General features: G+C 42.1%; 1 protein-coding gene across 1 annotated transcript; it reads right to left on the bottom strand.

The window, feature by feature from the left end:
- Window positions 1-2,070: 2,070 nt before the first annotated feature.
- PARL (presenilin associated rhomboid like) lies at window positions 2,071-24,638 on the bottom strand. The gene is made up of 10 exons (XM_084639794.1): window positions 24,484-24,638; window positions 22,756-22,948; window positions 21,593-21,733; window positions 19,009-19,057; window positions 16,503-16,598; window positions 15,073-15,222; window positions 14,457-14,527; window positions 12,963-13,064; window positions 6,045-6,142; window positions 2,071-3,667 (listed from the first exon to the last, which is right to left on the bottom strand). The coding sequence occupies exons 1-10, from the start codon at window positions 24,552-24,554 to the stop codon at window positions 3,553-3,555; spliced, it is 1,086 nt and encodes a 361-aa protein (XP_084495920.1). The 5' UTR covers window positions 24,555-24,638; the 3' UTR covers window positions 2,071-3,552.
- Between the last annotated feature and the right edge of the window lie 996 nt (window positions 24,639-25,634).

The raw sequence follows: 25,634 nt of genomic DNA, 5'->3' as shown, positions 1-25,634 counted from the left end.
GCAGCATCAATTGTTGGGGGAAAATATCTCAAAAAACTGTTTTATGATTTTAGTATTAATGACTTATGAACTATTTAATTAAAGAAACATGCATGTTTTCAAGCAGGATGCTCTTTAGACCTGTCATAGCCATGGCAGATTTTTAAAAAAGCAAGTGTACACTTACATTTTCTAAAACCCCTTAACAAGGTTCAACATAAGCTAGTTTGTGCTCCTACATGATTAACCATGACTTTTTAATAATTATTGCCATTGTTTCCTTAGGCATAACACTGTCTGGTGTCTCTGCCGAACATCCCTGTAACTATTACATTTCATTTTTATTTGAAGTAAGCCATTTTAGTAAGGAAATAAGTCTTCCCTTTTGGAGCTTGAATTCAAAGTATTTAAAGGTGTAACTGTATACTAGGAGATTTTGTGTGTGAGTACATACACAAGCACCTCTACCCACACACATGCTAAATTTTGAAGGAGGGATTTCTTTGCTAGAATGGTTGTTTGCTTACACTAGTGAGTTGTCATAACTTTGGGCCATTTCTTCACTTAACAATCCAGTATTGACTCATATACTCCAATTTTTAAGACTATTTTTTGAATACAGGACAATTCTCGTTTCCTGTGACAGGACCTCAGGTACAGAAGGCAGGCAGGGAAGGGCTGATCGGCTAAATGAAAGCGATCACAGACTTTCCTCAGAGGAAATCAGTTTCATACTACCTTAACTCCGAGAATCTCACAAGGCTTTTACAAGCATTAATGGTTCAGACTCTACGCAGCCCCTGGGAAGTAGATAAGTGTTACTAACCCCAATCTTGCAGATGGTGAAACTTAAACACAAAAAGGACCAAATGCAGCCTCTGATTTTGGGTATCCAATTTGACACTTGTTTTTTAGGAGAGTTGAGCATCTGCAAATCCGGTTGTGATTGGGAGCTGCAGGTACTTCGCCCCTCTGCAAATCAGGCCAAAGATGGCTCAGTGCCTGTCTGCATCATTTTTGCAGGTGAAGAGGGCATAGAAATACCATAATGGATGCAGCAAGTCTAGTGGGTAGAGAGCATAGGAAGAGCAACGTTCAATTCTCTGCTCTGCAAATGACTTAGGGCCTGATATTTATAAGCGGGGGCGCCCAAAACTCCATTTAGAGCTGTGGGCACTCAGTTTCTCTGAAAAGATCAAGTCTTCATGGTATAAGTTTAGGCATTACTGTTAACCCCCGCAGAACTGATTTTCTGTATCTACAACTATAGTAAAAGGCTAGGTTTGCATATCTGTCTTCATTAGGTTGCATATATACACCACTGGATAGATAGTACAACACTACTGGCTATAATATGTGGCTGCAGCCTAGCGGGGCTACCTAAGCCCTACCTAAAAAAAAGTTGAGAAGGTAAAGAAATGTGGGAGAGAATGGAGTAAAGATGAAGTAGGGAAGAAAAAAAAGGGAGATGGGCAAGAGCAATGGAAATCAAAAGAGTGGAACATTAAATGGGAGCAAGGGCCCATATGGAAAAAGTTGACAACCACTGCTGTCACAAGCCCCAAAACCAAACTTCACAGATACTAAGTCATAGAAGGTTAGATTTGCAAGTCTGTGTGTAACTACTTGGAGGGTGTTGGCTGCAGGCTGTCGTCCTGCCACCCCCCGCCCCCGGCAACATTTTGTTTCTGGGTGCAACATAGCTTCTCATTAGATGCACTATTGCTCTCTACTGGATATAACAGGTATGGCTGCAGCCTGAAAAGTGTGTATGATTTAATATGTTAACGAAGAACCCTAGGAAGAGTAGAAAAAGGAGGAATAAACATGGGAAGAGTACACACAGAAAAGTGAGCTCCCTCTGAGTCACGTGAGTCAGTAGTACCAGTGCGAGAAACATTCATTAGATCCCAACATTAGACTAAACTATCACTTTCTGAGAGTTTAGAATTAAGATTAACTTGTTTTTTTAATCCTCAAATTAGTCACGGGTGTATTTTTCATCACTATATAAACAACCTGTGTTTTATAACATTAAGCACCAAAGACTGTAACTGGGTGTTAGCAGCATATGTTGGTAAGGAGTTGACATCAGTTTTGTGCTCCATCTTTTATTATGTTTGGTACTATTTAGCACCATCTTTAGTTCACCGACAGGAAAAGTAGACATTACATGTATTTTCTACAATGCCTCATTACAAAGTAAAAATGTGTACGTTTTATTTATGCTTATTATAGTCACAAAAGACATTTTCATTCCAGTGTAACCCATCTAGTAAAGATAGGTAACTGGTTTATTAGGGCCTTGATCCTGCAAATTACTTCTCCCAGACAGACCTCTGTGCTCCATTGCAATTAGGGCTGCTGGCACGAGTGCACCTGGCATGGCTATGATTGCAGGATTGGGGCCCACATTAGTCATTTGCAAAACAACCCCCCCTTCCCCCCACAGACCACCAGTTTAGTGCTGCACAGTATTTACATACTAGGAGCCATTTTGATTCTTGAGTCAAACCCCAGATCAATCTCAAATTCATCCAGTTATCAATGAGTGCCTGTGATGAGAAAAACAGCAAAGAAGTTTCTGCTGCAGCTTCATGTTCTCATCTTCTCCATCCATGGACGAGCTCAGAGCCATACGCTACTATTTTAGAATCCTCAAAGTAATGCTAAATGAAACTATAGGACAGGAAAGTTTTTTTTTTTTTTTTTAAATGAATGCAGTTCACTGGGAGAGAAATGCTGAAGGTGGAATGTCTCCAGTGAGAACTCGTGGCAAAAATATCCAAACTAACATGAAACAGGCCATTGTTCTAATTACATTCACAGGACAAAAAAAATTCTCCAGTGACAAATTCTAAATGCATTGTTTGATAATGTCTTGGAAGTAGAAAGAACTGAAAGCTAGAATACATTGAATAAGAGCCTGCCATCAGAGCATGAGCCAGACTCTTAACATTATTAATGTAGTTTGGCTAGGCGTCAGTGCTACTGTACAACTAACATTTAAATGAAGGCCAGTATTTTTCATAGATTCATAGAATTTACGGCAAGAAGGGACCATTAGATCATCTAGTCTGACCTCCTTTATATTACAGGCCATTAAATTTCACCCACATATGCCTGTACTGAGTCTAATACCTTATTTGGCTAAAGCATATCTCCTGAAAAGGCATCCAGCCTTGATCTGAAGATATCAAGAGAGGGTGGCTCCACCTTCCCTTGGTAGTTTATTTCAATGGTTAATCACCAACACTGTTAACAAAAGTTGTGCTTAATTTATTGTTTGAATGTGCCTGGTTTCAGCTTCCAGCCACTTAAGTAAAAATGTTACTTCTTGTCAAATAGTTTTTAAAAATATGATGCACACCTTTACTTCATAAACCAATCAGATATAAACTTTATCAGTTCATTCTCTGCTGAACTGCATTTATTTGCAAGGGTAGTTTACATTAGAAATTACACATCCTAAGTGGTGTTCTGTGGAGTTGCAAAAAAAATTCCAGAACCAATTCACTTCCATGTCTTCAAGTAGCACACCATTTTCTGCATAAGCAGGCGGTAAAATTAGAATCAGTGAGATCCTCCACCTCCTTTTCCTCGGTTCTTAGACCTCATTTCATGCCAAGCCTTCACCAGTGGTTCTCTGTTCTTCCATATGAGTTCATGGCCATAAGTTACATACCACCTGAAAACAAAAACAAAATTTCAACTGAAATTAGATCATGCAAAGCTAAAGTTAAGAAAGAGATAGAACAATGATAACTGCAATATCTGTTAAACAGCGTAATAGATGGGATAACCCAGAAGAAGCAGTAATAGAAATTAATAGGGTAAGTAAGTTTGATAAGCTTTTGGAAGAAAACACCAACAACTTTAGGTAAGCTTTCTGGTTCCATTTACTCCTAATAACTTACACAGTTCTGCATCAGAGGGGTAGCCGTGGTAGTCTGGATTTGTAAAAGCAGCAAAGAGTCCTGTGGCACCTTATAGACTAACAGACGAATTGGAGCACGAGCTTTCGTGGGTGAATACAATGCATCCGACGAAGTGGGTATTCATCCACGAAAGCTCATGCTCCAATAAGTCTGTTAGTCTAAGGTGCCACAGGACACTCTGCTGCTTTTACACAGTTCTGTACTTCCACCTGCCCCCATGTAGTTGAACAGTAGTTAGCACCTCAAATTTCTATCTCCTGTAGCCAAAAAAAATTGCACCAAGTACTACTCCACTTAAAAGAATATTAGAGTATAGTATATATTGCTTATGTCAATGCATTCCAACTATATTGCCGTAGAGGCATTTCCTGATATGCAAATGAGCTCAGAAAAAAAAATCTAGAATAGAGTCACTTCATTTGAAGCAAACTGCCTCCTCTAACTGGATGGGTGCAGAAGTAATCCATTGGAAGTAATTTTTCTGGCATAACACACAGACATTTAAATGAACATCAGCACCATGCATTAGCAGAAGATTATGGTGAAGTTAGGGACCATGTAAGGGAGAGACTGACAGTGCTAGATGAACCCAGGCAGAATGTTCTCCCCACAGTTCTTTACGAATGCATCTCAGTCCTGACTTGCAATAGCACTTTTGTACCAGCCCTCAACTTCTGCTGAACAGACTGCCGGTCACACCAAGCTATGTGGAATGGACAATTTTCTACAAGGGATTATGCACATAACACAATACTCATTTCACCTGTGACCTAATTAGAATACAAACCTAGGTCTTCAATGGTGAAGTGACTGGACTGATTATTTACAAGTCTAATGAGTGGGTCTGTGTGAGGGAGGGACAGCAAAGGAGAATGGGAATCGGTCAGTGCACATGTGCTTTTGAGACCACTTTTACCCCAGTTGCCTTAATTTTCTCTCTCCTGTGTGTAATATCAGAGATCTGTCAATGGTGTGTGTAGAAGCTGTATTATAATGAACACTGATATAGACAAATCAAGATGATATGCTAACACCAAATGCTTTAGTCAGTGATTTAAGAGAAGAGGTAGTGAGGAGAATGCGGTAGCTCAGAATTTGCTAGTGTTAAGGAGTCCAACAAACAGCAAAGAGAAAGAAACTAAATTTGCAGGGCAAGATGAAAGCATTCACTGATTCTTTTAGATTCTATGAGTTTCTAACTGGCCATTTTTAGATAAAAAGAACAATCATTCTGATTACAGTGCTGTCAGCTAAGAGGCATGCGGAAGGGGCTGAAAGGGATAATTTATAAGTTTCTTCAGGACTTTTTAGATGTTTTGATGAGCTAGTTGCAAAACTGCTGGGCAAACTTTTGCCATTTGCATTGAGTTCTTCGTGCTCTTATACAGCTCCACTAAGTATCAAGTAGGGTTTTATTTTAAGTGTAATAAGGTTCTTACTGTTAAGGGTGTAAGTTAGACCAGTGGTTCTCAACGGGATGTCCATGGACCCCTGGGAGTCCGCAAGCCAGTTTCAGAGGGTCTGCCATGCAGGGCTGGCATTAGACTGACTGGGGCCCAGGGCAGAAATTTAAGCCCCGAGCTCCCCTGCCCAGGGCTGAAGCTGAAGCCTGAGCATCTGAGCAGTTTTTATAGCATGTTATTTTGCGGTGGTGGAGAGCGAGAGCCTGGGGAGGGGCTCAGAAAGAAAAAGGTTGGGAACTCTGGAGTTAGACAAGACCAGAGCTCTATCAGAGCAAAGAACAGAGAGACAGATTAGGTAATTAGTTCAACACCTCACCATGCCGAATTGTTTCCTACATTTTCTAGTGCTTCAACCCAATTAGCGATAATCTTTGAAGGCTTCACACAGGGAGACAATGCAACCAAACGAACAAAATTACTAGCTTTTCAATGGAATTTGACCTAGCAGATCTCACAGTTGCTCACTAGCCCACCCAAACTGATAAGAAGAGATACATTGAGACATGGGAAGTTTTACTGAGCTGTGCAGTTGAAAAGATGTTTTCATTAGTCCAGTGTGTCCTCCATTAAACTAATGCACCAGAAGGTTTTAAATATTTTCTCTTTTTCAAATACAGAATTGTTTGCACATAATCAATAAAGTTAATAGATAACAAAAACTTACATTCCAAATAGAGCTCCCCCAAGATGTGCTGCATGGTCAAAAAATTTCCAACCCAAAACAAGTCCTGCGGTGTCCATTGCAATAATGGCTTTTAAAGCCTATAAATGAACAAAGCATTGTGTGAGCAGAATCTGCAGCAGTCTCTAATATCCAGCAGTAGGAATGTGTCATATTTACCATTAAGCAAACATTTAAATAACAGAACATTCTCTATGACATGCAACAATACTTACTACGTAAATAAAGATTTCTCTTGAGACAGGAGCAGACTCTAGCCCTGCTGTTTTCTCACCAGACAATATACATGAAGTCTACTTCTACCAGAAGCCACAGAATAAAGGAGGCTAAGAATGTGGCAGTAAATATAATTTAATTAAAATATTCTACAAACCTAAAATGTGCATTTATTACATTTTAAAAACATATCAGCTCTATTGCAACGTCAAGCCAGAAGAGGAGGTAAATCACTAGTAAAAAGGAACATTACATACAGATCACACCAATCAAGGAAGTGTGGCAAATATCTCATTCACAGGTCAGTTCTATATAAGCCATAATCATTCTATGCAGTAACAGCCTAGATTTGTGTCTGTGCTCCCAAATACTGCCCCCTCCAACCATGTTGGTATGCACCTCTGCCTCTACTAGATGGAAGGTGTGGGACAGCATCCTCAACCTCTCGCCCACTGAGTATTTACTACTAGTACCGATGCTGGATGAAATATCAGACCTATTTAAGAGTAGAAGAACAGGGTATTCTAGAATGGTTATTACTGTATAAGCAGAAGTACTGATAACAGTATGTCACCCTTTAGTGGATGCAATTTACTAACTATAAGCCCTAAGACTTATACAAGTGTGCATGTTTCTTGGGTTATACACTAGCAGTAACATGGAGAAACAGTTTGCATATTTACCACAGTATTAACTAGAATAATTAGTACCTAATTATATGTACTCAGCGATAAACTAATTGCCTTCAATTCTGAGAGTCAGAATTACATTCTCACATTTGGACTATTATGGTTAAAGGGTTTTTTTGTGGCCACAGTGTAATTAAAGAAACAGTGGGTGAGGTGATATTTTATTGGACTAATATCTGTTGGTGAAAGACAAGCTTTCAAGCTATACAGAGCTGCTCTTCAACTCTGTGTAAGCTTGTCTCTTTCACCAGCAGAAGTTGGTCCAATAAGAGGCATTACCTTACTCACCTGGTCTCTCTAATATCTTGGGAGCAACATGGGTACAACACTGCAGACAAAGGATAATTAAGTTTCATGAAGGAGCTACTTTTTTTAATAGTTTTTTTAAACTCTAAAGCATGAATTAATTAAGTTTTAGGTGTACATTAAGTTTGAAAATGTAACTAAATGATAAACTTGTTGATGGAGGCAGTGTAGGAGATTAAACTAATCTGAGGTTTTCAGTGAAATAACTCAGATACGGTTACACTGTTTTAGAGTTCGAGTGAAAAAACACCCCCCTGAGCGCTGCAAGTTTCAGCGCTGTAAAGTGCCAGTGTAGACCGTGCACCAGCACTGGGAGCTATTCCCCTCGTGGAGGTGGTTTTTTTTTAGAGCGCTGGAAGAGCTCTCTCCCAGCGCTGTGCCACAACTACACAAGCCACATTAAAGCGTTGCCGTGGCAGCGCTTTAACGTTTCCAGTGAAGATGTGCCCTAGGTAGGAGGTTAGAAAAACTCATTAAATAAACTAGTGGCATTAGTGTCTCAGGGTGTAGCTAAATGATTTTTAAAACCTGTTTCAGGAAAGAGATAATTGAAGCGTTGATGCAAACTACAACACAGATCTGCATAAAAAACCCACAGTAAGAACAAAAGTTCCAAGACTTAAGTTTAAAGAAAGACTTGAAGGTTAGATTAGAGGTGTGTCTACACTGGTGGAGTTACAGGGCCGGCAGTTACAGCACCACTCAGAGAGCGCAAAAGGGAAACCGCTGTTGTGTGTTCACACTATCAGCTGCCTGCGCAATACCATGTTCACACTTGCAGCAGTATTCAGAGCGGTGCACTCTGGGCAGCTCTCTCACAGAGCACCTCTTCCTCTTCTGCCGCTAAGAGTTATGGGAAGATGGAGGGGGTCACGGGGCATCCTGGGTCCTGTCCCAAAGCCCCATGATGCATTACTTCACATCCCAGCAATCCCTGTGCTTCCGTCCACATTTGGTGCCATCTTTCTACAGTTTTGTACTGTGCACTCTGCTCTGCTTCTTTGGGCTGCAGGAATGGATCCTGCACTGTTGACCAATACGCTGCTTGCTCTCACTAACACATCACGAGTGGCAGCGGAGTTATTCCTTAAACAACAAAGGCAAGAGCAATTCGAGATTGATCTCGCCACGTGTAGTAGCTACGACACGAGATTGCTTGTGGCATTCACTAAGGTGCTGACCACAGCGGAATGCCGCTTTTGGGCTCGGGAAACAAGCACTGAGTGGTGGGATCACATCATCATACACATCTGGGATGATGAGCAGTGGCTGAAAAACTGTCAGATGAGGAAAGCCACATTCATGGGACTGTGTGATGAGCTTTCCCCAGCCCTGCAGCACAAGGACACAAGAATGAGAGCTGCCCTACCTTTGGAGAAGCGCATGGCGATTGCACTGTGGAAGCTGGCTACTTCAGACTGCTACCGTTCGGTCGCTAACCAGTTCGGAGTTGGAAAGTCGACCGTTGGACTTGTGTTGATGGAAGCGTGCAGGGCCATTAATCGCATCCTGCTCCAAAAGACCGTGACTCTGGGCAACATGCGTGACATTGTGGCTGGCTTTGCACACATGGGCTTCCCTAACTGCGGAGGGGCGATAACTGGCATGCATATTCCAATTCTGGCACCAGACCGCCTAGCACGTTAATCAGAAGGGGTATTTCTCTTTGGTTTTCCAGGCACTTGTGGATCATTGTGAGCATTTCACGGACATCAAAGCAGGCTAGTCCAGAAAGGTGCATGATGCACCCATCTTTCGGAACACTGGCCTGTTCAGGAAGCTGCAAGCAGAAGATCACCGTAGGGGAAGTTGAAATGCCCATTGTGATCCTGGGAGACCCTGCCTACCCCTTAATGCCATGGTTTATGAAGCCATACACGGGGCACCTTGACAGCAGCAAGGAGCAGTTCTAACAACAGACTGAGCAAGTGCAGAATAACTGCTGTGCTTTTTGGCCATTTAAAGGCCCTCTGGCGCTGCCTATATGGGAAGCTGGACCTGGCCGATGACAATATTCCTATGCTTATAGTCGCATGCTGTATGCTCCATAATATTTGTGAAGGGAAGGGTGAAAGCTTCACTCAGGGTTGGACTACTGAGGCTTAGTGCCTGGAGGCTGAATGTGAACAGCCAGAGACCAGGGCTATTAGGGAGGCACAGCATGGGCCATAAAGATTAGGGATGCCCTGAGGCAACAATTTGAAGCTGAAAGCCACTAATATTTGTTATTATGCTCTAGAGTGCAGTGCTTGTAATGCTAGGAGGTGATTGTGATTGGTGCAGACGATGCACCCTGAAGGTTTAAGAAAATTGCCTGTTGCTTTGCAGGACTGTTTGCTTTCAAACCAAAACAATTCTTTTATTAAAAACAACAACCGGAGGAGAGAAAGAGACAACCCCCCCCCCCCCACATCAGCACTGAAGGGGATGAGGGAAGGGAGGGTCCCAGGAGGAGGTGGGGTCCTGGAACGGTTAAAAGATTTGTGTATGTCCAGGTATCATTTCCAACCTTCTCCTCTGGAGTACAGTGCAGTGGGTGCTGTACTTCAGCATGGCCAAACTGCAGAGGGATGGGTGTTGAGTGCAGTGGATACTGGGAGTCCATAGTGCTGGACTGTGATAGGGGAGGAGTGGAATGTAGTGTGTACAGACTGGAACAAGGAGGTTGATAAGAGTGTGTTGGCGGTGTCTGGGGCGGGGGGGCGCATGGGAAAGTTTTGTGACAGCGGCTGCTGGGGAGGGCAAGTAAGGAGCTGCTTGGTTGGCAGTGCTAGTAGCACCTGAAGCATGTCTGCTTGGCGCTCCATAACGTTTAAGAGCCACTCCGTGGCTTTGTTCTGGCATGCCGTGTTCTCATTTAGGTCTCTCTTCTTGCCATCCCGCCACTCCTTCAATTCTTGTTTTTCAGCCGCAGAGTGCATCATGACATCATACAGAAAGTCCTCTTTAGTTCTTTCTAATTCTGCGCAGCCGTTCAGCTGGAGATAATAGAGAGGGAGGCTGGGCTCCCAAAGTCATATCTGTGAAGCCAAAATGCAACATTTTACAGAATCAGTATTGTTTGCGACAGACCACCAATTCAATGATTTAAAACACAGCTGCTATTCACATACCTATCAATAACTGGCTGACCCCTGGCAAGCACACAAGCCACAAGACCCCCAAAATGGTGAGTAACCACAGGGGCAGGGGAAATCAGTGTTCCAGGACCATACTGTACACTGGGCACGTGGCTCTTGGGGAGAGCCAGCACTGTAAGGGGGGGAGCGTTATCATTCCTGTCCCCACATTTTCCACAGGCTGTGTTCATTATGGAAGATATCTTGCTGCTGAGGGTGAGCTGGGAATCAAGGGAGCGTCTTCTCCAAGACTGCGGCTCGCTTGTGTGCAGCAATGGTCCTGTCCTGTCCCCCCCTTCCCCACATGACGGCAGATTGGCACGGGAAATTTACCCTTAATGGGGCAAGAAACAAAGCAGCTCTGCCAAATGCAGCAGTGGATTGCCCAGTATCTCCAGGAGAGTTTTGTGGAGATCTTTGAGGCAGATTCCTGTGATGCGAGGGAGTCAATCAACAGCCTGTTCCACCGCTCAGAGTAGGCATGTGGTGGTATGTGCATCATACAGACATAACCCTGCTTTCTGCAACCCTCCTGCCCCCAACATCTTCTCTTCAGTGATTCCCAAAATCAAAGCCACTTACCAGGGGCCTCCTTTCCTGTTTGCACTTCACCAAGCTCCAACAGCTGTGACTGGCTAGCCTCCTCCAGGGTAGAGAAGAGCTCCTGGCTGCATGCATCTCTGACCTCCAAGGTGTCCTCTGCCTTTGGGCCCCTCTTCCCCTCCACATCCTCGTTCAAGATTTCCTCCTACTGTCTTGGTCCACTCCAACTGGCATGTGAGCCACCAAAGTATCCACAGCGGCCTTTGCAGTGGAGGTGGGGTCGACCCTGAGTATTGTGTCCAGCTCTTTATAGAACCGGCAGCTTGTGGGCGCAGCACTGGAGCAGCAGTTTGCCTCCCGCGCCTTGTGGTAGGTGTTCCACAGCTCCTTCGTTTTGATCATACACTGCAGTGTGTCCCAGTCATGGCCCCTTTCTGCCATGCATTGTGAAATCTGTCCGTAGGTATCATAATTCCTATGGCTGGAGCGCAGCTGGGACTGTGCAGCATCCTCTCCTCAAATGCTGATGAGGTCCAGCAGCTCGGCATTGCTCCAAGTGGGGGATCACCTGGTGCATGGAGCAGGCATGGTCACCTTGAAAGATGTGCTGAGACCACTGCATGCATCACCGAGCAAACAGGAAGGGGACTTTCAAAATTCCCAAGGAATTTAAGGGGTGGGGATGACTGTCACCTGAAGGCAGGCTAGAAGAGTTCAAACCGATGACCAGAGAAGTGAAAACAGGCATTGTGGGACACCTCCTGGATGCCAATCACTGCGCTGTAATCGACCAGGGTGTCTACACGGGCACCACGATGCTATAGCCCCAGCACAGAAAGCTGCATGCCTCTCGTTGGGGTGGTTTTTTTACAGCACTGCAAATGCACGGTTTCTGTGCACTAAGTGGCCTGGCACTGTGTGCACCTCGGGAGTTACAACGCAGAAAGCTGCTTTACTGCACAGAAACTTGCCAGTGTAGACAAGGCCTAAAAAATGCTTTGAAATTTAAAACTGATAGAAATCTCAGTAAACTCATTCCCTTACAGTGCATATTTTAAACCCAGTTGTCTTAAAATGGGTTTAAATACAGCAATTAAGCTATCATTACTAAAACAGTGTTCAGTAGCATACAAAAAAGATGACTATGCATCTTAACTCAGGAGTCAAGATATATGAATGAGTTTCTAAAATACATATATTTTTTAAAAGCGGGGAAAGGAAACAAAGAATGAGAATATTAAGAATATGCCACAAAAGCCCCAGGGATTTATTCCTGTTCCTAAAACTTATGTTCTTAGACACAGCAGCAGGAAGCGTCTAAAGCAGGAGACAAGCATCTACAGCAATGTGATTAGAAATGATTTTTTTTGGAAAATTAAATTCTCAGATCTGCCTCTGCAGATTTCCTCTTTCTTATTCGCCCCCAAGTTATTTTTCACACAGTTCATTTAAAAGTTGCCTGAAATAAGTAACTAGGTCCTGCAGTTTATCCCTAACAAACATAGCCATACACTATGTGGCACACTTTGAATGACAATAGGTTCCCACAGTGCATGTACACAATTTTGTTAGACTTTCTCACAGGCATTGGGTTCCCTTTCCCTACCCCCATTTTCTGCAGCTTTAAGAATTTGGTGTGAAATACACCTCCAGGAAGGAATCTAGAAGTTAAGCTCTATACAATTTAAAAAAAATAACCAAGAGACAAGCAATTGAAAACAAGCCAGATCCTTGATTGCTCTGCATCTTGTCTAGTCATTATACACGAGAACAGAGTCAGTGCAGAACTCTACCAAATGAGAGTGACAACATTTTATACCCACTTTGCATTGGTGTAAATGACTACATAAAGTTCAGAGCAACAGCAAATCAGGCCCTAAGACTTCAAGCCATGACCATGTATTTAAATAAAAATTAGATATTGTTTGTATACTCATATTAAAAGGAGACATTCAGATACTGTTGGAGTGTAGGGAAAGGAAAATATTTAAAGTATATAATTTCATCTGATATTCAAAGGCACTTACATTTCCTGCTGTAAATGTGAACATTGGAAGAAGTATGATAGCTAGTTTTGCTTCTGGCATCTTCGTACATACTGCTGCAAGGACAGTCATTATAGCTCCTGACTGAAAATACATTAAAATACATGACAGTGAGCTGAGATATTACCCAAGGGAAATTTATTTTTCAGTATGTGGACCTATTTTGCTTGCTGCCTTTCTTTTCCAATGCAGCCCTATGACAAGTCCCAAAGCACAAAGCAGTATGGTAAGTTTAGTATAGAAATAAATCAAGAAATCAGTGCTTTATTTTGAGATCTGAATGTATAAAAGCTGAAAGAATTGCTTCCTATGTCCTCATTGTCTGACCTCTAAAAAACGAGTTGTAACCTTTTCTGAAAACCATTTCATTTGTAATGATCATAAATAACCGATGTTAATATAGTGCCTTTCATCCCAATGAATTTTAGAAATATAATCTAGTACTGCTGAAATATAACTGTAGCTAAGGTGAAAGCAACCACTCAGTTTAAAGCATGCTGGACATCAGCAGATGACAACTTTTTTGGCCAAGGAAACTGGATCAAACCCCTCCTCTAACAACATAAGCCCATTGGATCTTCCAAGTCCATGCATGGACAAGACCTTAAACTGTATGTAAGTTTGTGTGGTAATATCAATACCTGATCAGTGAGAAAGTTACTCTGTAGCAAATACAAATGATTTGCAGGATAAGTGAACCATATGTATATGGCATTAATTGAAATTCAACTTATCAACTGCAGCTCTAGTTGTCCAACAAGTTCCTTCCTCCATTTGAAAAACAAAATGTTTTTTTAAAAAAACCAAAACACGATGCAAATAAAACCATAAATCTTGATCTAGCAGCAAATTCACTTTACCCTTACTATAAGTTGGTTGAGTGCCTTAAAACATCCCAAAGCTTTGTGTATTTTTATTTAGAAAAAATGTAAGCAGAAGAGAAAATAAGCATACCACTCCTGCCAACTTCAGAAATTCTACGAATTGAGTGTGCTCAAGCAAAAGTTCTATATTTTTGGGAAGGAAGTTGATGGGAAACATTTCACCAGCATTACTTGTTAATTTCTACTGTCCCTGATCGTATGATCTCTTGTGACCTCTTCAAAAAGCATACGATTTTCAATAATTAGAGCATAATTATGCATTACAGTCTCATGTAACAATCTTTATAAAACAGTGAGTTCAGTTCTACAATTTATCTGCTCAGTGACGAGATCCTGCTGCTAAGCACTAGTTTACAACCCATTAGCATTTAGCAGCATTAGTTCTGGGCTGCTGGTACCAAGGGCTTGAAAGGATGGCTCAGTTCTTGCACAGGAATGAGTGACTATTCTCAATGCTGATAACTCCTGCCTGCCTTCCCAAGCCAACATATCCCTGATTTCTAAGAAAGCTGTGGAATACAGTGCTTTGAAACTGGTTTTAGTGATGTTATGAGATATAGGATTTGGGGATTTTAAAACATGTGCTACTCACAGCTCCAAGTGATGGTCCAAATCTTCCAGTAGTTACTTTACTGATGTAACTGACAAACGTGGAGATAACACCTAAGAAAGGTGAAATTACTGTCAGAAACCATATCGGGAATGTAAGTGAGGTGCAGGAGGCGCCTAAATGTTTGCATGAGGCATCTTGTACACTAACTTTTTAACTTAATTTTTCAAGGAGGTAGGCATGGAGACTAGAAACGGTTGTAGTTTTGGCTGTCATCTCAAGGATGTCCTAAGACATTGTTAAAAACTAATAGTTCAGTGATGAAGCATGACTTTAAATTCAAGGCTTGCACTTTGACAGCCGAAAACGAAACATTCCAATGTGATTAGTGCTCTGTTCTGCAGCAGTTCTTTGGGGGCAGGGACCATCTTTTTGTTTTTTGTTCAGTGCCTCACAGTGGGGTCCTGGTCTATGACTAGGGCTACTAGATACTACGGTAATACAAATACATAATTAAAATAAGCACCAGGGTTGGCATATGACAGCCTATGGGAATGAAGAATCAGTGTCTACAGCTATATTAATCTTTCTCTCACTTCCTACCTGCATAAATATGGTCATGACATTTATTTAAAGAATTAATCTTTTGAAAAATTACCTGCAGAAAGGTACACTGCTATGAACTGCTCACGTCCCAAAAGAGAAACTATACTTGAAGAAAAACTCCACAACACATACATATTTGCAGCCATGTGGAACAAAGAGAAATGACTAAATGTAGAGAGCAGCATAGGAGAGCAAAGGACTCCTACAAGAAGAAGAAAACTAGTGGTTAATGAAGAACAAATACAGGCCATTTTAGTATTTTTATTTTCATTTGTGTGCATAAGTACTTACAATACAAGCAAGAGAAAATATAGTTATCAGACTTCTTAAATATTTCATAAGCTTTAAATGTGTAAAATGCAAGAAGTGTAATGAGCATCAGATTCAGTGTGGTGACTGCTAAAACATACAACATTTTCTAAGAAATCGGTCACCCATGTGAAATAGTACATTAAAGATTTCCTTGTGGAGAGATTACATGGATTTTTCAAAAGCTTCCACACCATTCTTTAGAGAGAGTGGGAAAGCCGCTTTTTTTCCATTGAGGGTTGTGTCCAATTATTACTGCTTAGGTTAAGGTACGAAGGAGAATCTTAGCTTTCATTTTAAAAAATGTCTAGTCCTATTCAGTGCAGTGGTAAAGGTAAATAGATAGAAACCAATCTCTAGTTCAAAGTCTGAAAATTTCAGAGGACCCTAAGTCAACTGGGAGTCCAACTCCCATTGAAATTCAGTTAGTTGTCTAATTCCCTTAGGCTTTCCAAATCCCAACCTAAAGGCACAAGCATCTGGTTTCCACTTCTACAGTAGGAGTAAGGGGATGGGAGGTACCAGAAGAGCCTCCTCCCTCATGTTCCTCCACATCCCTGTATCTATTTTGGAAATGGACCCCAACTGCTTGTGCCTTTAGATCCTACAGTTAAAATTTTCAAGGCTATTTTACCACGAATGAAAGCTGAGATTCTCCTTCATGTGGAGAAAAGGCCAGCTCTGTGGCAAAGGACTTGTAGGAACCCTCTCATGCTCATTGGCAAGTATACAATTGTTATACAGTGATAAGCAAATGCACACCATTCTGCATGTATGGTGGTGTCCATCTCCCCTGCACTCAGGCCACTAATTCCTATCAGCAGGCAATATTAATGTTAAAAATCAAGAACAACTTTAAACAGCTTTTTTAAGAACCATAAAAATGGTTTGTTTCCTCCCAAAAGACCAGGAAGAGTACTAATCAGGACTGAGCTAGGACTTCATTCCACTATGAGAGAAATCCCCCTTTGCAAAGACATAAGCCATTTGTTGTTCCGCGTGGCACACTTGAAGATACTGGACCTTAAAACCTTGACATTATAATCTCTAGCAAAGATGTTTTTGGGAAAAAAATTTATAAGTTTCTATAAATATATTATTTATAATTTACCCCTCCACAAGACCCGCCTGTTGAATTGGACGGACAGACATACTCACACATAGTACACTTACTAGAGGCTGGATTAGATGTGAAGTAAGTTATCATTGTCCGCTGCATAGAAGGGATTCTCCATAAACAGAACACAAAGACATTTGCAGCTATGATACCTAGAAAGAAAAAAATCCAATTTAGAGACAAAAGTATGAATATAACATACAAGAACAAAGCACTTGGTAGCAAAGTTTCAGAATTTCAGGGCCATGTTTAAGACAATATCTGTTTTTTTCTTTGCTACTCCCATATAAAAATGGCAATTTTAAATTTTATTTTCTGATTTTAAGAAAAATGAACTGGAATTCACAAATCTTTACACAATGAACACCCTTTTAACAGAAGTCACATTTTGTATCTAAACCAGCATTCCTTTAGTTGCACAAAATACACACATGTATACTGTCCAGTGAGTCACTTCCAAGAAATCTGCAACTAACTACAAATTTGTCTTTGTAATTTACAAACTGTTGTTTACTTACTAAGTTTTAATTCTGATTATGTTATAATTTAGATAAGAATGTAAATGATTGAGAGCAGACAGATGAAAGTTTACATCCTTGCAGGTTTCCAAGTATTTGCAGACACCTAAAACCAAATTAAAATATAGCTTTGGCCCTGGAAAGCACATAAAGCTGTTTTTAAAGATCTGAATGGTTTATATTATAAATCTGGCATTACCGGGGAGGGGAAGATAATGTCTTTCCTTGTAAAAACTTAGATTCCTTATTTTCATGACTTATCTGAAAGACTCCTGCTGAACTCAAACGAGCTGCTTTTAGCTTTAAGAGAGAGTCTATCCTATGCTACAGTGCTTTCTTATTAACCAAAGATTTCATTATGTGGTCAACAACACCAAGTTATAGAAGACCTCGACAAGGAATTTTTGCAAAATAATTCCAAATCTGTTCTGGTGCAACATGGCAGATAAGTATGTTTGAAACGTTTCAATGTACACCAGTTAAATTTACATGTAATATGTAAAAGGCCCTATTTAATTTGCAATATTGTGGAAATTCAATTTTGACAATGGGAGCCCTGGGCGGCTGCCGACAGTGGAAATTTGCGGAACAGTAACAATGGGCTTTATTACTACAAATAAGGTCCGTTATTACTTTTCTGCAATTTTCCATGACTTGTCCGCAATTCAGCCGCGATTTTTTGACAACCATCCTGCAATTCAAGTAGGGCCTTAAATATAAATATTAACCATATATTGAGACTCACCAGAGACTATGCATGATTAATTTTCCACCTCATTTTTCCAGACAGAATATTGGCATAATAAAAGCTTAAACTGGATGTTAAGAGTAATCCAAAATATTGTATAAAAACCAGTTGATGGGACCTTATATTTAGCTGAAATTCTTTAATGTGGCTATAATTGCCCTAAACATTCAAGACTTAAGTGCAATTTATTTTTAGACTACTGAGCAATCCTTTAAAATGAGGCAGAAAGTGGCTGAAACCAATTTAAATATTTTGTCCTTAAAGATTTACTTTTTCTATATAAATATATATTTTATGACAAATGGAAACACTGGTTATTTAGAGTAACAGCCGTGTTAGTCTGTATTCGCAAAAAGAAAAGGAGTACTTGGTTAGTCTCTAAGGTGCCACAAGTACTCCTTTTCTTTTTACTGGTTATTTAGGCTCCAATATGGTTAATAGAAATCTGCTCAGGTACTCAAATATTTTTACATACAGCATACATAACATGGAGCATGTTCTAGATTAAATGCCATAAATTAGCTATTTCTCATCTATTTTTCTCTTTAATCTGAATAGCTTTGTGAGATGTCTATTAATGGGATTTCAAAAATTCTGTATTAAGCAGATTCCAGGTTATTCCTGTTAAATATAAATACCTATATATTATGTAACAAAATCTGATACACAACAAGATAGCTACCTCCTGTTTGCAATATTGTGTATGCAGTCATGATACATTAACAGGAAGCAGTGAGTTTATGCTGCAACACATCAAGAAAAATTACAATATGTTTCTATTATTTCTGGTTATGGTGCATAAAATTGCATGATATTCCTTGGATGACAAAGAACATTTCCAGAAAAAGGAAAAGATAGCTATTTTACCCAGTAGTACACAGTAAATCTGCCTCTCACGAGAAAGCTGTTAACTTGAAGGACAACTACTATTCAACACAGTTTGTGCTGGTAGGCTCTGGCAAGGTTATAGAAATTCTTTACTATGCTGCTTCTGAGGGTCCCTCATGCTCAATTTTTACTGTACTTCTATACATGTAGTAGAAAGAAGATTCTAACACTGCACAATATTCCAAACAAGTTAGTGGAGATTTCATTTAACGTACAAGAAATATGTTCTGTGAGAAGGAATGGGTAGCAGAGGCAGATGGGGAATGAAAATAGCATGTACGTACAGAGATTTGCTTTGTTTCTTACAATCGATAAGCATGGTATGAAAGCCATCTATTGTGACATACTGTACCTGTTTGCCATAATTCTCTTCCTGTGAATGTCTAATACTTGTAAGCTAACACAAACCTGTCACAGTCCGCTGACCCTCACTCAGGCTATTCCACCACATGTTAACCTGAAAGAGAATAAGTAGTATTCACAGACCTCCCAAAATAGCCAGGATCTCAGAACTATTTGAAAAATCACATAAGGTTCTACTTAAATAAATACATAAAAATCAAGTTCTTTTTAACAGAAGGATTGAGTAAATATACGTTTCTAATATTCATTCTGTTAGTTTTTTTATAGAAAAGTTAATTTTCTGTTCATATATTTTTTAATATCTCCTCTTTCAGTTAAATATCCTGTTACAGAAAAAGATCCAGTCCTTACATGGTATTAAACAGCATAGCTCCACTGAATTCCAAAGAACAATATCAGTTTATACCAATGAAGATCTAGCCCACAATATTTGTTTATCTCCTAGGCTGAGCCTCTTGCTGACAGCTATTTGTGGTCTCACACCACCCACCTTTGAGAGTCCACCTTTGTGCCAGAGGTCATTTTTTAAAGAAGCAGCTCACAAGATGTGACAGTCACTCCCGCTTGTATCCAGTTCAGCCCATCCCTCCCTCCATCTCTAAGAAACCCTCTAGAAAAATGTATTATGACCACAGGCAGCTCTTAAATGTGCTTTTTTCCCCTCTGTCCCCTTCTAATAGTCCCTTTTAAATACATTTTTTAAATTGTTGGTTTGATTATACTTAGTTTTAAAACACTCCGAGGTGCTACATATATTATTTCTAGAGGCTGGACAAAAAGTGACCAAATAAGATTTCAGTTAATTGTTCAAGTCATCACTCCATCTCTCCCCATTTCCTTAATTATCTGGCTTAGGATCTGGATAAACCCACATCAATATTTTCTCCCCATCATGTCCTCCAGTATGGCCATTATGCAAATATGATTTTGTGTAATACAAAAAGCCTACATGCCTTTATAAACTAGTACTGGATGCTGAATTTAGAAGGATACTTGTATTACCAGATGGAGATAAGGGCTGGGGATTTTTTTAAAATGTATTAGCAATGACATGGTAGTTTTGTTTATTATATTTTAGATAGTTAATTAGAATCCAGCAACCCTTTCCTATCAGATAGTTTAGTACTAAACTTGTTTTCTTCACAATATCTAAATACTCGTAAGGGGCAGCTTTCATGTTACATCTCATTCATATGAACACAGATGACAAGACATGCATTTGGACAGGAGTACTACAGTGTATTCAACTCACATCACGGACACAGAGGGTTCCTCTGTATCCTGCTCAGGGCACATTGCCTCTGCACCTGACACTCACCTCTACTAATAGTGGAAGAAACAGACCAGGACTAGGAATCAGATCTGCTCTACTGCTTGCCAGAGAACCAACCTCTCTGTGGACATAATGTATAGAACCCATTTCTTATATTTTAAATGAAAATATTACAGTAAAGTGCAAGTGATTGTGTTGCCAACTGATACTTTTATCATAAGTCGAGCAATATTTGGTCTTTGTCTTAAAGTCACAAATTCTGGAGTCAGGTGTTTACTTGGGAATTTTTTTTTTTTTAATGTTCATTTATAAAAATGTTCCTAGTCCTTATAATTGCAAAGAAAAGCTTGAAAACATGAAACTTAAAGGCTCAAAACCAAGAAGACAAGAATCTCATATTTATGCTTTTTAAAAAAAACTCATGATTTTTAAGCCAATTATTTTTGAACACTGAGGGTTGGCAATACTACGCTTTCTAACACGATAAAAAAGCAAGTGGCATTTTAAGATGTATTAGATATACCAAGAACTATTGGTCTCCTGTCTTTTTTTTTGGTGGGGGGGGGGAGCAAGAAGCAGGCTGCTATTGTATCTATTTGATAGCACTCCCAAATGTTTAGTTTTCATCTGTGCTAACTGTGAATCAGCTTCCTTTTGAATTAACATATAGCACACTGTAAACTGCAAGCCTGTCTCCCCCAGCCCAGAGAGGACTAATGCCAACCCCAAAAGTCTGTTCAGGCCCTTCCTTCAGGGTCCAGTTTCATTCTTTAAATACAAAACTCAGAGTAACACACACATTTATCCTGCAGATCGAAACAGTTTGGATGGCACCAGTGGCCTTTCCCCTTGCATCTCTTCCCACTGCTCCAGAGCCAGCCAGGGGAGCCAAATTCCTTCCTGCAGCTCTCCTAGTCCTTTATATAGGAATCAGCTGACCCATTCCCAACTGGGTCTGATAATGGAACAGGGCAGGCTGCCCAGCCCCAACCGCCCTGACCCTTAAAGGGAACAGACCATCCTCTTATGCAAACCTGTGTCATTTCTGCCATACAGCACTAATTAGAAAAGTTGTTAAAGTGCCAAGAATTTGACACTATAAAATAAGACAGACAAATATCTATTACTGTATTCAACCAATACTAGAGAGGCATCAAAATACATGCCTGATTTTTACTTTGTTGTATCCAGCGTTGACCATGTGGCAGTCGTCCAGGGTTACATTACTGAGGTAGGTCAAGCATCATATTCAGTAAAACACTAAGCACACTATTCATATGCAATACATGTTATTATAGTCCTATAATCACTGTACTGACCATATTTAAATTCACAAGATAGTTATGTTCTGTGTACCTGCTTTCTGAAGTCCCCACTTTTCTGAGGTCGTAACTTATCCATCCAATCTGCTCGAGCCTCATCAAAATAGTTCTGGACCCGGGATTTTAGGTATTCATACTGCCAAATAGCAGCTGATCCAAATGCACAACCTGTAAACTATGTAACATCAGATGCATTCAAAACCAAAGTCTAATATGGAAGACAAACTCTTATACAATTTTAGGTTAAAAAATATAGCACGTGCTCCTACTGCACTTACGTATGAATACTATTAAAAACATTCAAAAAGTGAGGTTCTCACTGAATTATATATTACATATTGTCTAATACAATCAATATTGCTAAGAGCCTTCTTTTTATGGTTATTTTGCCAGACATTGCAGGCTACTGCCTAACTGCCAGTTAGTGGCAGGATTAGATAATACTGTGCCACAAAAATCAGTAGTCTTGTTGCAAAATTTAGGGTCAGTGTGCTAAACCCTCCACTCCTTTCTACTTTGTTAGGAGAGGTCTTCATTCCCTTTCTTTCAGGCTGGAGGGAGAAGGGAAACAGGTACCAGAGGATGGGACACTGACTGGGATGCAACAGGAAAGGCACTCTGACTTTCAAGGATGATTCAAAAAGGCTGTAGAGTATACGAAAACAGCTACCAGTTTGTTTAGCTTCAGGATGATTTTTTTTTTTAACCTTACTCGGGAGAGGGAGAAGTACTGGCAACACTCAGGACTCGAAGAAGCTAGTTGAATAGTATATGTATGGGAAATGTATTCAAGAATATTCTCTCCCTTTGAAAGGGATAGCAGCTCCCTTAGGACTGGCAAGCAAGACACTGTACAGATTATAAAAACACAGGACTATTTAAGCAGGAATTCCCAGATTAATGGGGTAACCATTTGGTAATACTGCTCCTGGAAGAAATCCACCAAACCCACTGAAGATAGTGAGTTAAAATAGGAAAAAAAAATGTTCTGAGAAAACGGTTTTAAAAAATTAAGAAAAGGTACCTTGATGGTGATGGGTATACAGCCTCATGCAATAAGCTTCTGTGATTTTATTGCATTATTTTTAATGGAATACTCTCGTTTATCATGCACAAATTCTATTGCAGTCACCTGCACAAGTAACTCCGCATCAAAGCTACTTCTAATACATGTAACATGATGGCACAAACAATTACCCCAATTGTGAAAAAGAATGGCTTCACAAGATGCTTCAGCGAAGGGGAAGACGTATAAAAGATTGTTTCCTGTACTGGAGGAGACAGACTACTTTTGTATGGTTTGGAGCCAGTTTCTTGGTCTGGTTTTCGAGGTTCAGTCTTTTGTGGCACTCTTTTGAATCCATTTCTCTGCTGTGTATATAAAGTAAACCTGGGAAAAGAAGAAATGGGTGCCATATACAAAGTCAATGTTGACTAACTATCGCTATTTAAACCCAAACCGTCTTATTATCTAGATGTTACAGAAACTTTTTGGTAGGGAGGGGGAGATAGATCAGCTAACTTCTTTACACAACTGTAAAGAGGTGTGTTCTTCACCTGCATTCCCCTGCTTCAGGATTTACGTTGCCCTTCACAGAACGGGGAAACTAGCTATTGTGTGTTTCAGCCTCTTATTTTCCAGTCTAGCTTGCATAAGGATACGAAAATAAAATAATCATGGTATCAGCATACTAGCTAAAAGTGCTGGCAACATGGTTCAACTCTGTTCCTCACTGTGTTATGAAACCAACTCAGACCATTCATTTCCCAAGGCTGGGGAGCTGCTGGGAAGCAGCTTAAGTTTCAGGCCCTGGAACGGCCAAGTTAATTTTGTGTTACTTCAAGTGTAATCCTTAATGCACGGGTGTCCAGCCTGAGCCCGAGAAGGAGCCAGAATTTAACAATGTACACTGCCAAAGAGCCACAGTAATATGTCAGCAGCCCCCCATCAGCTCCCCACTCCCACTATCTCCCACCCACTGGCAGCCTCACTGATCAGCACCTCCTGATCAGACGTTTTCGTGGCATGGGGGGAGGGGGGCAGAGAGAGAAGTGAGGACAGGCAGGCTCAGGAGAGGGTGCGGGAAGAGGTGGAGTGGGGGAAGGGCCTGTGGGAGAGCCAGGGGTTGAGCAGTGAGCACCCCCTGGCACATTGGAAAGTTGGCACCTGTGGCTCCAGCCCCGGAGTCGGTGCCTATACAAGGAGCCGCATATTAACTTCTGAAGAGCCGCATGTGGCTCCAGAGCCACAGGTTGCCACCCCTGCCTTAGTGCATTACCTTGTTATCAAGTAATATGGTTAAAATACCACCACAGGATGGCAGTGCGCTTGAGTTAATGCTGAAGGAATTTCAACTTTGGGAATTTCCTCATTTTAACGCTCGATCTTAGCACTGCACTACCACCAAGGGACGTATGTACCGTTACAGACAGTCCTCTCACTCGGTTAAATGCCCCGGGGTGTGGGGGGGTGTCTGAGCCTGTCCTAGCCAAGGGGCGCTAGGTGCGGGCTGGGAGACCCCTAGGCCCAACACTGGCTCTAGACAGCCCGGCTCCACTCCCTGGACGGATTTTCAAGAGATTTTCCGCATTTCCTCTGAAACGCGCCCCCGGCCGAGCCTGGGCCATTTCGCGGCCGGCTGCAGAGGCAGGGCCCCGCCAGGGCACAGGGAGATGGGCAGAGGCCAGGTTGGGTCTCGCCAGTCGGAAGCCCCCAGCTCGGAGCCGGGGCGCTCCTCACACAGCACGGGGACTGCGCAGAGCCTGAGGGGTCCGGGACAGCCCGCAAGGCGCCGGGGCCCTCCCCACCTGCAGCCACCGGGGGCACGCCCCCGTCCCCTATGCCTAGCACCCGGACCCCCCTCCCGGCTCATCGCACCGACCTCAGCCGGGACCCCGTCCCGGGCGGGCCGCTCCCCCCCGTACCTGTGGCCCCGAGAGCGGCGGCCGCTCAGCGCCTCTCGGCTGCAGAGCCGGACCCAGCAGCTCCACGCCATGTTCCGACCCTGGCCCGCCCCGAACCTCAAGCGCTTCCGGAGCACCCGGCAGCCTCGGCCGCCATCTAACCGGGAACAGCGCCCGGCGCGTCACAAGGGGACCGGGAAGGGCTGGATCCCGGCCATCCTACAGTGCGGGGGAGGACAGCCCTCCCCACGCACACACGCTCCGCCGTAGCTGGGACCGGGCTGGGCCTGGCCGGCAGCTACCGAGCCGCAGACACTGCACTGTTGCTCACCGGACGCCATGTTGAGAGGGTTATTTCTGGTACTCCGGTCAACAACAGCCGCCATGTTGAGAAGGATATAGGCCACAGCCCACTTTAGCTGCCATGTTGAGAGGGTCATTGCCTGTCTTTCCCAGCTCGACCTCCGCCATGTTGAGAAGGGCATTTCCGGTATTGTCTGCTCAGCCTGGGCCGCCATGTTGAGAAAGTCAATACCACGTGACCACAGAGCTCCCCATTGCCCGCCATGTTGAGAGGGGCATTTTCGAAGGCTGATGTTACCTCTTCCCCCGCCTTGGTGCTTAAGTGAAAAGCTGTTTTAAAGATGGCGGCCATCCGAAGGCGCGCAGGGCTGTGGTGTTTGTGGACCCCTGGGGAGGGCTGGAGATCCTACTGGGTCTGCTACTGAGGGGTGCTGACCCTGGGGTAGGGTGACCAGATAGCAGGTGTGAAAAATCGGGACAGGGGATGGGGGGGTAATAGGAGCCTCTATAAGAAAAAGCCCCAAATATTGGGACATCTGGTCACCCTACCCTGGGGGCTGAGAGTAGCAGCTACTGTAGGGCTGGGGGAGGCAGAAGCCCAGCAGCAGGAGAGCTTGGGCCTGGGGGAGCTCCATGGCAGCTCCTACATCCTCTTCTAGGCCCTGCAGGCCTGTGGGGCTTGAAATCTGGTGGGGCTTGGCTCCTGCAGCAAGGCCCAAGGCATGAGAGCCTGGTTGGCATAGCTAGACAGGAGGGAATCAATTTATATTGGAAAACATTGATTTCACCAAATGCACGTGCAAGCCCTGGGGGAAAATATTTCCATCAGTAACAATCAAAATGTACAGCTCAGAGAGGGGAAGAAAAAT

The sequence above is a fragment of the Lepidochelys olivacea genome (genome assembly GCF_965140295.1).
Source record: "Lepidochelys olivacea isolate rLepOli2 genome assembly, chromosome: 9".
In the NCBI taxonomy this organism is placed as follows: Eukaryota; Metazoa; Chordata; order Testudines; family Cheloniidae; genus Lepidochelys; species Lepidochelys olivacea.
The sequence above is the reverse complement of the archived record's forward strand: the minus strand, read 5'-3'. Positions and strand labels throughout refer to the sequence as shown.

Bases quoted from the DNA above. Each gene is read 5' to 3' on its own strand.
- PARL (XM_084639794.1), bottom strand. From the start codon at position 24,554: ATGGCGTGGAGCTGCTGGGTCCGGCTCTGCAGCCGAGAGGCGCTGAGC. The intron at 15,223-16,502 runs GTAAGTGTACTA...TTCTTCTTGTAG, and splicing joins CACATCTAATCCAGCCTCTA to GAGTCCTTTGCTCTCCTATG. The intron at 14,528-15,072 runs GTAATTTTTCAA...CACCTTTCTTAG, and splicing joins AGCAGTGTACCTTTCTGCAG to GTGTTATCTCCACGTTTGTC.